Source organism: Fistularia commersonii, chromosome 4 (assembly GCF_037954325.1).
Source record: "Fistularia commersonii isolate RoL2024-O1a breed Wild chromosome 4, RoL_Fcom_v1.0, whole genome shotgun sequence".
Taxonomy (NCBI): Eukaryota; Metazoa; Chordata; class Actinopteri; order Syngnathiformes; family Fistulariidae; genus Fistularia; species Fistularia commersonii.
The window spans coordinates 7,837,931-7,852,520 of record NC_141287.1 but is presented as its reverse complement, the minus strand read 5'-3'; the positions used below and the strand labels follow the sequence as shown (position 1 = coordinate 7,852,520).

The 14,590-nt window shown below is 40.0% G+C and overlaps 1 protein-coding gene across 8 annotated transcripts in view; it reads right to left on the bottom strand.

The window, feature by feature from the left end:
• Positions 1-14,590, bottom strand: part of abi3bpa (ABI family, member 3 (NESH) binding protein a) — a 30,092-nt gene that overhangs the window by 5,195 nt on the left and 10,307 nt on the right. Inside the window, exons 6-17 of one of the 8 annotated variants that reach the window (XM_086145049.1) lie at positions 14,017-14,060; positions 13,245-13,290; positions 12,536-12,601; positions 12,256-12,333; positions 7,722-9,815; positions 7,148-7,225; positions 6,546-6,734; positions 5,740-5,805; positions 2,776-2,841; positions 1,412-1,561; positions 972-1,061; positions 614-823 (exon numbers count right to left, since the gene is read on the bottom strand). In XM_086145049.1, coding sequence (XP_086001175.1) covers positions 614-823; positions 972-1,061; positions 1,412-1,561; positions 2,776-2,841; positions 5,740-5,805; positions 6,546-6,734; positions 7,148-7,225; positions 7,722-9,815; positions 12,256-12,333; positions 12,536-12,601; positions 13,245-13,290; positions 14,017-14,060 — 3,177 coding nt within the window. The remainder of the gene's footprint in view (positions 1-613; positions 824-971; positions 1,062-1,411; positions 1,562-2,775; positions 2,842-5,739; positions 5,806-6,545; positions 6,735-7,147; positions 7,226-7,721; positions 9,816-12,255; positions 12,334-12,535; positions 12,602-13,244; positions 13,291-14,016; positions 14,061-14,590) is intronic. The other 7 variants (XM_086145050.1, XM_086145051.1, XM_086145052.1 and 4 more) reach the window with 7 other exon arrangements.

Below are 14,590 nucleotides of genomic sequence, written 5' to 3'. Positions count from 1 at the left end.
ATGCCTTCAATTTACACAGCATTTATTTCCCATATTTTTCTTCCGCATCGGAACAAAATGTCAATTCCTAAGGATTCTGCGGTCAGTCGAAATTGTGGTCACGACAATCTAAATCTATTTATACAAACAGTGAGCACGGCACATGCTGCACACATTTGTCCTTGTCTAAAAAGAATTCAGAGCTGAAGAGTTTAATGGTATGTGGTTTGTAAATGCTTGAGTAGCTTTGAAAAGTCTTTCATAAATATGAATTTTTTTTTTTTTTTTTTTGCTTTTCCATTATTGGCAATACTGCAAAAACGCTGGCAAACTAAAATATACACAGTTAAGGGCGCAGCACCTTTACAGTTTATGTTAACTCCACAGCTCCTGACCTCTGAGCCCAATATCTCTCAGGATCAATCCCTGTTAAGAGTGTTAATTCTGGACTCAGAAAGATGTAATTACTGAAACACTAGTCCAATTGCATACCAATACCCCTCTTGAAATATGCAATTTCAAATAATCATATTAGTTTTAAAGTTTGAACGTCCAATTTTCACAAATTGCCCTCCGACAAAATCGCCAAATGCGTGTTTGATTAATTTCAGCCTTTCGTTTAGATTCACTTTACCCCTGGTTTCATTATCCGATTTCTGCCAGTCGAGAATGACAAAAGAGGGGCAGCCTTCCACGGTCACCACGGTGAGGTTGGAGGGGGACGAGCGCGGGGGTCCGGTCACATTCTGCTCGTTGCCCTCCTCATCGGGGAAGTAAGCGAGAGATGAGGTGATGGAGCACGGCTCATTTGGCCCTTTGTCTGTCTTATAGATGACATGCGGAGCTGTAGATGCAGTGAGAAGAGGATGTCTATTAATCCAAACTTTATTATCAGTTAATTATTTTATTGCCCAAAGGTCTTGAGGAAGTGTTACGACAGCCACCGGTTGTTCGATGAAGATTTTACTCAAATGGCTGTACTGAAGTCTTACCTACAAAGCGCATCCTGCCCATAAGGTCGACCTCGGACGCAGGCAAGGGTCTGAATATGGAGGAGTTCTGATTTATGTCAAAACGGGTGCCTAAAAAAGGGAAGCAGGGGAGTTATTTGGATGTGGCGGCAGTCCCTGGCAACTCCCTCTCTCATAATTTTTAAAGCTTTGGCCCTGATCAGCCACCAGCCACACCAGCACCTGCCCGGGCCTTCACTCCAGCTTCATGTCTGCCTTTTTCGTATTAAATATCTTATATTATTTCTTTCTGTCATTGCCATACACACCTGTAGGCTGTATCATCAACTTCTCGGAGGCCTGGGCTGACATATGCTCTAATACTCATAATTCATTTTTTCAATTACAAATTCTGTCATAGTCATGGAGGTTAAGTTAGTCTCCATAAATCTATGATAATGGGTTTTAACATTTTTGGTTACCATTAAAGGTTGTGTTACTGATACTGTTCAGTGTCGGAGCGTTGGTAGTTGTAGATTGTTGTCTGCGCTCTTGCTTCGGTTTGGCTGTGACCAGAGGGAATGGCTTCAAGATGGACTCCTGCTCTCCTTGTTTCAGGTCCATGGGTTTATCTGAGGACAGGGAGCAAGAAGAGGAGAGATTCAGTTTTTACTTCAACAGCTGTGATCCATCTGCTCATCTGCATCTTCTCTGAGCAGTTCAGTGGTACTTCCTTCAGATTGCTTGTTGTATAAATCTCTTGGGGTAAAAAGTTCTGCGAGGATTCATTCCCTGACAGCGAGGGTGCCCGAATTTTCAGATTCAAGTGAAAGATGAATCCCGAAAGCCATAGATTGGGTTAATCAAGGACTGCTCGGGAGGCACTTTGAGTTTTTCAAAACAAATTCAGTTTTGGTCCATTCATTGCCAGCTCCTGTGTTTTGAATGTGGTAAATGCTTTTCATTTGGAGGGGACAGCTTACAGCAATAGTCTTCACACTGAAATATGGAGAGGCAATTAAGTATTAATGACCTTGTGGAAAAATACGCAGAGCAATGAAAGCGAATAAATCTGCTCCCAGTGTTAATTTCGTCAATGAAATTCATTTTCCATGACCAAGATGGGAAATGGACAAGCTAAAGAAAAGATCCTTGATCATGAAACCTTTTCCCGTAAGTGAAACAGGATGGAACTTAAATACTGCAGGGCTGCAGGAACTTTAAGTGCCAATTCAAATGAAAAGATGCGCTGAGTTCCTACCTATTGAGAAAGCAGGTTTACCTACATTACTATTCTGAGTACATTTGTTAGTAGGTAGTAGTAGGTAGGTAGTATTTCTGATTTCTGAACCAAATAGCGTCCACGCCAGCCTCAAGCTCTCCTGAAACCTCAGTGCAGCAGAAATGTGCCGATCTGTACGGGATCACTGGTTTTCACTGGGGTTAAAGTTAACTATGGTAAAATTTCTTTCAGCCAGTGTGCGGTATAATTTCGGAACAAACATGCATAGATTTTAAGAGCTGCTTTTAAACTAATCAAAACTCTTTTTTTCCTGTGCTTTAAACTCTTGTATTTGTCACTTTGAAATCACATGCCACATGACATCGAAACCTTGTTCAAACCCGACAGAGGGCAACTTTTTGTGGGTTTCCAACCTGCCTCTCCGGTTTCCTCCCACAGACCAAAAAAATTGCAGTGGATTAATTGGAGCCCCTTCAATGCACAGATGTGTGAATGATGGCGTGAATGCTTGTGTGTCTTTATATTTGGGGAGTTTTAGTGATACGCCTGAAAAATGAAAGCACACTGCAGAGGGAATGTACGGTAGTTGTCTGTCACGCTTACCATGTCCTGTCGGTTTTCCCACCAGGTTGGGCCTCTTGTTGACAGGAACGGAGGGGTGCAAAACTGCTGTAATTGATGGCAAACAAAGTCCAAATCAGATTTACAAGCATAACGGAAACAGAGGAACAGGTGGTCAGCACTGAAGATGAGACACAAAACTGCAAACAAATGGTGATGGTTACTTTAATGGTGCAATAATGACGGAAGTATATCACATTGATGGATTTGAAAATGAAGAGATGTTTAGGATTGCAGACAACCGCTGTAAAACTGTGTGCTGTAAAATGAGGTTACACACAAAAGGCACAAAATAAGCAACAATGAAGCACATAAAAGCCAGGCAGATTGCAATTGCTGCCAGAGAGCAGGCAAAACACTATGACTAATTTGAACCAGGTCATTTTCGACGGCTCAAAACTTGTTTAAACCAGTCAATTTTGAATCCTAACAACCACCAGCAAATCAAAAATATGAATTGTAAACAGAAACAGCAGATACAATAAGTGTTTTGTTAAATTTCAACTGATCGCTCTTAGATTGTTTGGAATGGGTGCAAATTTCGAGTAAGTTCAAGAGCACATGTGCAATAAATAATTTAGTGATGACTTTTTGTAAAGGCACTATGAATCTATGAAGGCGGTGCACTCCTCTGATGCAAATATTCTTAGTGACCAAAATTTGGAATTAAAACTATGACGTCAGTCACTGAGCCCAAAGGATTTTTTTTCCCGTAGACTTTCCGTGAAAATAAGTAGCTGTCACATGATGGATAAGCGTTTTTTAGAGCCAAAACTCACAAGAAATGCCTTAACTGTCATAGTTGGATCTTTTATTCAACATATTTTTGAAGTGTAGAAGAGCTACTGGACTAAATGACTTTAGAAGGATTCAAGTAAGCTGTGCTTATTGACAACTCTATTGGCCTCAAAACACAGATGACTGAACGCAGATGTTTGCTTGAAGGGCTACTGAGCAGCATCCGTAGAACTGAATGGATGCTATTTTTCCTCCGCCACACGGTTTCCCTGATATATTCATGAATGGAATAATATCAGCCCAAATTATTTTGATTCTCCTGTCTCAGATGCTGCAACATGCTGCAAGCGTATCTTGACGGTACTGAATACCTTGTCTGAGTTGCCATGATTTTTAAGACTTATATTTCAGAAAGCATCCACTTTTTTCTACCTCCCTTCCTCTTATCTCATAGATTGATACACTCTCACTCCATGAACATTTTGTTTAACTGTTTACACTAACCATGTTGAAGCCAAAACAGCTAAAAAATATTTCTCTTGGCACTCTTTCTTCCTTGTACTCTGCCCGGATTGACCTCCACTGAGTTAAATCAGTGGTATCTGGCAAACCTTTGGCAAACAACCTTGTTAGAAACAAGTTGAGGCTCTCAAGACAAACTGAAAACTGCCAACAAGTCTCACGGATGGACCCTAAGAATACATTCTACAGGTACGTGTGCCTAATGAGCACGTGTTGGGTAATTGCAAACATATGTTTATAAGTCACACAGTATGTTGATGCAGTCGTTTGAATGCCAGTTGCACGAAACAGAGGTATATGAAGTATGAAAACCTGACAAAAAGAATGACATCATGCTTGAATGAGTAAAGAATAGATCAGAGGCTGAATGAGGTAATGTGATGTCAAAAATATAGTTACCTTGTGTATGATACGATCAGGCCTGCTTTTTTTTTTTTTCTTTTGTTTGTTTCTACAGTGGATGCTTTTGTATTGCAGTACCATAGTAAAACTCAAAACTAGCAGGGAAATCCAGCGGTGTACTAAAAGTATTATACTACGAATTTGTGATTTGGAACAGCAGTGATGATGTGAGTGCTGATTTCTTACAGGTAACCTCAACCCCAGGACAGGAATATAAAAGTATGAGCGATCAAAACAGAGAGATTTACATTCAGTCAGGGAAAATATTCCCACTGAACTACATACCAGCGTCTCACCTCACTGGGGTTATTGTTTTTGTAACACATTCACAGTGCATGGATTGGATCCACGGATGGACACTGTCCATTACCTATACAGCTGCAAATCCACAGGTTTGAAATAAATTCAATTCCAAACGCCAATGTCGAATTGAACTTTATAAAACTGTCAAGTGCACGGACTTATTCACATTGTGCCAGAAGCACCCTACATACCACTAATGTTCATCATAAAGTTAATACTGTGATTAACCGTTTTTCTCATCATTCCTTTTTTTTTCATAATCATAGCCAAGTGGCCTTTTTGCAACGTTAAAAATGTTCAGTAGTAATGTGTTTGGATGGCTGTGCGGAGCAGCAGACAAACCTATGATTCTATTATGTAGAGGTGCTTCCAAAGAGACTCGATGCTCCTTGAAGACCTCTGAAACTAATCCAAGTTTCCAGAAATAACAGACATGAGCTGTGACATGAGACTGAAGCGCAACCTTTTCTTCATGACTCCAAAAAACACGGAGTAAGAGGAGAGTCAACATCAATACATGTGGTCAAGACACGGTTGGTTTGCATTACTACGCAAGATGGATTCAATTAGTCTAATTAACCGAGCTTCCCTGGCAGAATGGAAACAATGTGATTGACCAAAAAAGGGCAAACCACATTCACCTTTAACAACAAAGTGGGCCAAAACTATCCTTGAAATAATTCAAACCACCTTCTAATTCTAAATTTGAATGCACTGCAGACTAAATAACGGTGGCAGGACTGGTATATTCAGTTGTATTAATACAGCTTCAGTCTCAGTCAACTACGTGAAACTGGTTCTATACAAAGTCAACAGCACACGCTACACAAAAAAACATTACAGTGACAAGCAAGTTATTTGTCGCAAAGCATGAGAGGATTGGAACGAAAGCGGTGTGATTGTTTGGAACAGAACAAATCAGTGCCTCGTGGGTTAGTGAGCCAGGGACACTGACAGATGATTTTCTTTGTTTATCTTTACCAGGTTTCTCTTTGGACCACACCACAGGCTTAGGAAGAGCATTGCCCTTATGATGTGCACCATCGGCTGTTGAAGGGAAAAACATTTCTGTTATAAAAGGCTTTGCGTCACTTACAAACACACTAATAGACAAGTGAAAGGAGGGAAAAGTTCATTTTCTTTGTGTGTATTTATTGCCCTTTCAACCTGCTTTGGCAAATATAAACAATTGGAACTTGCAGGACTTTAACACTAACACCATTGTAAGGCTCTTTAGACGTCATCGTTTGATAACTCTTCAAGGCATCTTTGGGGATTGTTTGAGGTAGAGAGAGAAAGTAAGAGCCAGAGAGAGTGAGAGAAAGTGAAGGGGGAGACTGGCTGTGGCTTTTTTTCTGCGTCATGTTTGGCTTTGCATGGTTGGTATATGTGGTGTGTCTTCACTGATGCCATGGCCAGATGGGAAGTCTGGCCACCAAGAGTAACTGTTAGTCATATTATTGATCCTGACCTCAGAGATGCCACTGCTACTTGCTGCAAATGTAAGAAATGCAGACAAAACAAGGCCACATAGCACATGTAGATGAACGCTGGGGGGAGAAATGATATGTAAAGAAGCAGAAAACAGGGAGAAATGTACTGAAATGTAGTTGTGTACATATGTTAAGACATTCATACGCTCAATCCTTGAGCACCGGTGTTGTTTGTCACCTTCTGTAATAGCAGCAGGATACGAAAGCATTGAAAGGCGCTGACAAGAGAAGAAAATCTGAGGTAGATGTTGGGGATAAACAGCTTTAGAGAAAAGCAAGTGAGTATTCCATTACCCCCAGGTGTCCTGGAGCTGTGAGAGGAGGTGAATGTCTTGGGTGGAGTGACTGATCTGCCACCGTTACGAGTGGAATGTGGGGGAACTCGGGTGCGTGACAACGTTGTGTTTCTCGCCGATGTGGTAGCTGATGAGTTAATGGGAGAACGAGGAACTTCGGCAGTGGATGGTTTAAGGATGCCGGTACCTAGATGAGCAGAAAGGCAGTTAGGCAAGTCGGGGAGGATCCGCTTCTGAGCTTGACAGCTTAACCTATATTGAATAAATAGAACACATCAGTGGAAAAGAATGGAGAGGAGTCAAGGATAAATGAAATGACAGACATAAATGGAAAAATTAGATGGAAATAGAGACGGACTGCACTGGTTGTGAATGGGCAAGGGGTGAGTTGGGTGTGCTGGGCTGAAAATGAAGGCACACATGGTGGTAGGGATAATGAATGGAGAGGCTGTGCGATAAGCCATTGTGTCAGGATGGAAATGGAGATGGGGAAGCGGTTACTGGACATCATCCAACTGCAGTACAACGGAAAGCACTGAGTTCTGGGTGGTTTCGACGAAAGCAGAGATGATAATGGGTTCAGCTTGTCATGGTGTTTACCATGATCATAACTACCAGCCTTCTCTGTCGCCAGGGCAGGTCTTGGGAGAGGCTTGCCCTCTTCCGGTGGACTAGGAGCTGTATGAAAGAAAACTCACTATTTATCTAAAACAATGTGTATATTGATTTGTCTCGAATTTTACAGGAAGCAAAACTTGTTTCTTTAAGCATAATTATATGACGCTTTGATTTCATTAACTATATCCCAAGGGCACTCTTCTACAGATAAAATGAATAAATAGTTGAAGAACTCTTTTGCTTGAGAACATTAAAAAAATAAATTCTGATTGGATGACACATATTAATTCAATTAATTTAAATAGATTTAATCAATTTCTTTGAGTTGTTCAAAACTTATTACAATAGTATATTTTTGCAGTTTGATTGTATAACTTAAAAATTTGGGAAAATCAAGACATAACTCGGATAATAATGATAATATTGGACCAATGGTTCTTTGAAATACAGCATTATTTTTAAAGGCCAAAATTTCAAAAAGTGATTTTTTTAATTTCATCTTAACATTGAAAAGCTAATTGCTGATGGGGGGGAAAAAAGAAAGTAGGGGTTTTACCCGTAGGGACTGTCTCCCTTGGAGCGACCTTGGTGGGATCAGAGAGGTTCCTTGTCTGATGCTCAAACAGACTCCCATGTTGAAGTTGTGGTTGCGACTTAGAAGCAGGGCGGGGCTTGGGCAGAGATTTGGGATGGGACTTATCCTGGCCTGTTTTGGGAAACTGAGATGGGGAAGTGGGTTGAAAAGGGGGAAGGGGATAGATCTGGATATTTGATGGTTCTGACTGATGCCGTGACTGGTTCTTTGGCTGAGGATGTATTTTAACCTTGGTGCGGACATTCGGTTGAGGCTTTAACAGCGACACTGACTGCTTTTTTGATGGATTATTACTTTTTGTGTTGGATTGGAATAAGAACAAATCTGTATTTGATTTGGGTTTAATTTGGCTTTTATGCTGCCGCTTGGTGTCTGACTTGGGCTTTGGATGTTGGTTTTGTTGAGGCTGAGGTTGTGGAGATTTGATCTCATGTTTAGAATTACTGAGGGTTTGTGGTCGAGCAGATTGAGAATTTTGTTGTGGCTCCATGTGAGTCTTTGGTAATCCCTGTTGGGTCTGAAATATGGACCCATGTGTTGTCTGAGGTGTTTTAGCAGTTGTCAAATCTGCTGGTTGGATTTGCTTCATCTGATGTTTTTCTTCTGAATGTGTTTGTGATGGATGTTTGCGCTGGATTGTTGAATGTGGTTGAAATGCCGAATTACTTGAGGGTGTGGTTTGAGGCTGTGAATGGTGATGAGGCTCTGGCTGAGACCACAACTGAGTTGTAGTCTGGGGCCTAAATGGAGGTGTTGGTTGAGGTTGTGACTGAGATTTAGTTTGGAGAGTGATCTTGGATTTCACATGGGTGATGGGATGATTCAGGATATCAGGTATGGGGCTGTTCATCTGTTTGTGCTGTGGTTGATATGAGCTCTGGGGCTTGGATTGGGTTGTTGGTAGGGTTTGTGATTCCATATGGTTCTTTTTCATGGGCTTAGATATTGGCAGATGTTTTGTTCCAGGTTGGGTCTGTGGTATCAGGTAGGATCTTGGTGGGGGCTGTGACTCATATTGAGCTTCTGTAAATGGATCGGATACTGGGAGGGGCTGGGGTTCAGGTTGGGCTTCTACATTTGGACGGGGTATTGGCAGGGGTTGTGATTCTGATTGGGCATCTATCTTTGGATAGGATATTGGTAGAGGTTGTGGTTCAGGTTCTATCATTGGATGGGATATCGGGAGGGGTTGAGTTTCTGGTTGGGCATTTGTTATTGGAAGGGATTTGGAGAGAGTTTGTGATCCAGGTAAGGCCTCACTTATTGGGTGGGATGTTGGGAAGGGTTGTGATTCAGGTTGGGCCTCTACAATTGGATGGGATATCGGGTGGGGTTTTGATTCTGGTTGTGCCTCAATTATTGTAACGGGTATTGGATGGGGCCATGATTCAGGTACGTCTTCTATTATTGGATCAGATATTGGGAGGGGTTGTGATTCTGGTTGTGCCTCAATTATTGTATAGGGTATTGGCAGGGGCCATGATTCAGGTAGGTCTTCTATTATTGGATCAGATGTTGACAGGGGTTGTGATTCAGGTTGTGCATCTATTATTTGATGATCGATTGCCAGGGGTTGTGAGTCAGGTTGGGTAAGGGTTGTATGCTGAAATCTTGGTTGTGGTTCTGACTTATGTGGAATTTGGGGAATTGTTTGGACATTCTGCATGGGCCGTGATCCAGGTTGGGTCTGTGGAATGGGTTGGTATGTTGGTGGGAGTTGTGATGTAGGTGGAATCTGTGGTGGAAGCTTGAAGGGTGATTTAGGCTGTGATTCAATCTTTGCCAGGAGTTCAAGGTCAGATTGTTGAGAGTGGGGCCTTGGCTTCGGAGGCAGTTGTTGCCATGGGGGCTGGGAATGGGTTTGAACATAACCTGTGGACCAGGGCTTTTGATGTGTGCCAATCACAGGATGTCCACCACGGTTCTCCACATTTTCCTGGGGTAATGTCACACTGTGGGTTGAAGGCACTGAAATTTGAATCGGAGAACTAAGCTTGGGTCCTAAGGGGACCTCACGGAAAGGGGGCAAGGCAGATCTGTAGGCATCTCCTCCCCCTAGGTTGTATAAAAAAAAAGAAAAATATAGTATGGCCATGATGCGAGAACAATGTTCTGCAAAATACAGTTTCAAATGTAATGTGACGTAGGACAGTCTATACAAACTGAAATAAAGCAAAATATCTATGAAATAACAAAGGCAAGACATCAAGGCAATGGTTTACACCTGATATATTGAGATCAGCTAGTACGGTCCGGGTACCCACAGAATTAACATTGAGCTGTAGCCAAAGTAAACAATGAAGTCGAGCCAACTCAAGTTTCAAAGCCAAAAAGACCATATGGAGGTACTTGATGCAACCATGCCACTAAAGACGGGGCCTGTTGCTGCGGTCTGCATGTCTGTTAGCAAGGAACCCCTAAGACCTCTGGTATATGAGAAAACAGCAAACAGGGGTTGATAGTTGCCTGTTTTTCTGGTGCTCCAAGAGTTAGTTGCTTCACTTTCCTTTTTTTTTAGATATGGGGATGCCATCTCATTATCCAGTGGTGGAGTGGTCTGATTCTGTGGCCACGCCGAAAAATCAGTGTGTCCTGATATGATACAAAATGTTTATGCGCATTGATAAATGTTTTTTGGGGTTGTTTGTTTTTTTAAATTTTGTTTTATGGGGGGGGGGACCTGAATATTAGAAAACAATTGACTTTGTACTGCCCATTTACCAGTAGGATACATGTTCACCTAAGAGAAAGGGAATAACAGAAAAATAGAAATGAGAAAAAGCAAGAAAAGAAAGCTAGAGGAGAAAAACAGTGACAGGATAGACAGGAGGTGCACATATGGTTCCAAGTACCTTATGTCGTCTTAATGGCCATGTAATTTTTTTCCAAAGATTGGCAGATTATTCTACAAATTAATAATGCAGTTATTGATGGCATTTTTGTCAGCTCGTGGCTTAGAAACAGCTTCAACAACATAAAGGAGGAAACAAGGATTAAGAAAAGAATCACTCAAATTTTAAGATCCTGTTGGTTTATGATGGCTAAGGAAAGAGATGCTTGATGCATGCACTCATGTAGTTTGTCATGCATGTATTCAATCCAAACTGTGATGTTCTACAAGCCAAAGCCTTCGGTTTGCAACTGCTGTAAGAGATCAACAACAAAACTGAAAGTCTTAAGTTGTAGAACAACTTGCAAAAATGAAATAGGTTTTAGAATGACTGAGAAGCTAATTTTAAAGCATTTTAAAAATGTCATGCAGGAGATAGAGGGGAGCAGAAAATAAACATAGTTATAACATAGTTTATATTTGGCTATTACTGCTTCTATTCCTGCTTCTAAAATTAACTTGATACAGCACATCAGTCGTGCCACTAAAATGTAACCACTTACATTATTGTTATCAGCTAGGAAAAAAATGGATACATAAAAAAATTAATCTGTAAGGTAATGTTATGTTACTGCTGATGAATCTACAAATGCAAATGAGCAATAAAATGCAATGATATTAAAAGGAATTGCAAAATTATGTAACGGTCCAAAGGTTATTGCCCACTGTCCAGCCGAACCTCACTGAAAACATATTGTGTTCAGCTCTTGGGGCATTCAGTTTCTGTTTGTCTGGCACTAAGTAAACTACTGCTTGTGAAAACGCAGGTAGTGGATTGCTTATTTGATATCTAACTAGGTAACAGATTGTTTGAATTGCACAGCAAATGTGCTGAATTTCTTATTGCAACAGAAAGTACAAGTATGAGTGGTCTAACCCCAATACTCGCTACGTGAAAAATAACTTGTGTGAAATGCACTATTTGCTGAAGCATCACCAGACAGTGTTAAGTGGGCAGTTGTACGGTTACATTGCTATTGTCCATATGCCAGTAATGTCGGCCACTATCAAAAATCCAAGACATAAAGACAACAGGAAAGTCTGTTCTGTGTCTACAGTACTCATCATACACAGAACCATTTAGTCAGTTAAGGACTCATAGCAGTAGAAATTCAGTCAATAAATCAATTAAAAGCTCATGGTCATCACAGAACCAGTACAGAGAATGGTCACATTCTGAAAGTTTCTTTAACAAGTTATTTGGAAAATGCCTCCTATTCCACAGCTATAGTAAACTAGATTTTAAATGTTATTATTTTGTAGCCTCTGTGTTTACATTAAATCCTACACAAATGTATGGAACAGCACAGCACTGGGAAATCAATTTTTTTCCTTTCTTTTTTTGATCAGAGTATTGGATCTGATTGTTTTAATGAAAATGCCATGCATGTCAAGCTATCTACATTGCCATAATAAGAAAATGAAAAATAAAGAACTGATTTATCAGGCCAAGTTGGATTCAGACTGCATGCTACTCTTGATCATGCATTTCTAAATACACTACTGGAGCACTGACATCTTCACTATTACAGACAACCCAAACACAGCCATAATGAAAGCCATACATATTTTAAAAAAAAACAAAAAATGGGATTCACTGTTTACCAAAAGGCTGTCTGGTGATCACGGGAACTGTCGGTCCGGGGGTCAACAGCTTTTCCTGTCTAGTAGTTGTGGTTGGAGCTGACAAATATAGTGTACATTAATAGAACTGATAGACGGTTTAATACTGCATCTCCTTCGTATTGTGCAAAAATAGCATGTTTACACAGTTATCTGATTTCCTGCATGGAGGAGGTAGAGATGTAAAGCAGTATTGTTGGAAGAATTTCTTTTAAGTTTGACCTGTGTAACTGACTGAAATTTTGGTCAGAATATTAATTACCAATGGTTGTCTTTGGGGTTATGTTCCGCGGAGTGGGTAGTTTGCCTTTGGTCCTGTTATGGAAAACTGACAAAAATAGGGGAGAAGAGATTAGCGCCAAATGTGACACACTAGAAATGCCATCGGGGCCCTGAAAAAGAAATGAGTTAAAGAAATAATTCATTTTACTTCAGATACATCAAATGGGTGAAATCAAGTTCATTTATATGATGTAGATTTTTCTGAATGCTAGTGATTATCATATATATTTTTTCCTATGCAAAACATTTCCTATGCAACACATATCAGACATAGTATGACCGAAGGTAAGAGACTGAATACATTTACACCGATGAAAAAATGTTTCAGTTGTGCAAATAAATAATGTTTGTGGCAGGTTAGATTTAGTCACTTGATTTCTTCATCTTTTAATGCGCTGAATCTTCACGGATACAGTGTTAATTGACAATGGAATTTGAAATCAAACAGGAGAGAATGGGGATTGTGAAATAAAAGGAGGGGAGACTGGACAGGAAGAGGTCTGCAAAAAGATTAACAACAAAATTCTTCCAGTGTTGAGTCTTTGTGGAGGATTCCAAGAGAGAGGCTGTAAGAGACTTTTCTGGTCAGTTGTAATTCATAGAGCATACAATTTCATTAATTCGATTAAAGAATTAAATCACATTCAACAAGGGATTTATATAAAAGCAGAGTGTCTCCACTATCTTACCATGGCGGGGAGCAAAGGGGAAAGAGTTTGGCCCTGGTAGTGGCTTCTGATAAAACAAAGACAAAAACACAAAGAGAGGAATATCTTAATTAGAAATTTGCAATAAGTAAAAGTACTTCTACAAAGGCCCTTTTCTGTGTTTCACTGAATTCTTACAGCAACTGAACTGAATTCTTATTCCATGTCAATTGGCAAACTAGGCACGGAAAAGCCTGTTTAAACATTGTTTTGGAGGTTATGCAGGTGATCATTTTCGAATATGAAGTGTTGGATAACGTATGCCATCTTTCTACTTGCATCAAGCAACAATTCCCACACCTTCCCTCTGCTTCTGTTTTCCAGCAGTCTCATCTTTCTTTTCGTCTCTTATTTTTCACAGGACAGTGAAGTTTGCTAGCTACAGACTGCTCCTCTGGCTGGAATTGCCCTGGCTCCACTGATGCTCTTTCCATTCTGCAGCTGGATGGAAAACTAATGAGGCAAACAACCCTGAGAATGGCATACATATACCTGTTTCTCAACAAAGTGTCTAAAGGATATTACTTGTTCCAAGTCCACAAAAAAAAAACAAAAAAAAATACATTGGGAGGCCAATTGTATCATTCCAATCTCTCTGCAGTCACACTTCTTTCATTCAACATCTAAAAAGAAAACACCTGTATCATTATATTGATACAATAAAACCAAAGGGTAATAAGATATTATAAGAAGTTGCAATTACTCAAAATGTCATGACATAAGGTTTTGTTTATGAAATGTGTCCAGTACATACCACAAGGTTGATGGGGCGTTTGAAGATTTTCCTGATGACTTTCTCTGGAAACACAAAACAAGATTTCGGAGGATGAAAAAATAAATCGTTAATGAATCTACATAGAGGAACTAATAGAAACTGAAGGAAGTGCACCTCATTTCAAACACAAGTCGGGTTTATGTTTGGGGGTAAATGAACTGCCTCCTAAGTGGTGTATTGTGAGTAAACAACTAGATTGTTTTTGGTTCAATGATGTTCAGTATCTCATTGTTTTATTCAAATGGTTTATATGATACTCTGAAGTTGATGTCACCATTGTTACAACCACTTAGTATTTCATCATGTTCTCATGGGAATAAAGTTTTTAAAAACATTTTTGAATAGCCAAAGATCTGTTCAAGGACAGACTGACAGGATTTAGAGAAAATATACCGGAAAAAGGATATACAAAATATAAGAAATACATACGTGTAAAAAAAAAATATTGCATAAATAACCTGAAACCAAGGGTTAACGGGGAAGCTGACCCAAACAAATAATAATAAAGCGATTATGTCGTCAGTAAGAATTTTAAATTGTTTTGGCATTAATT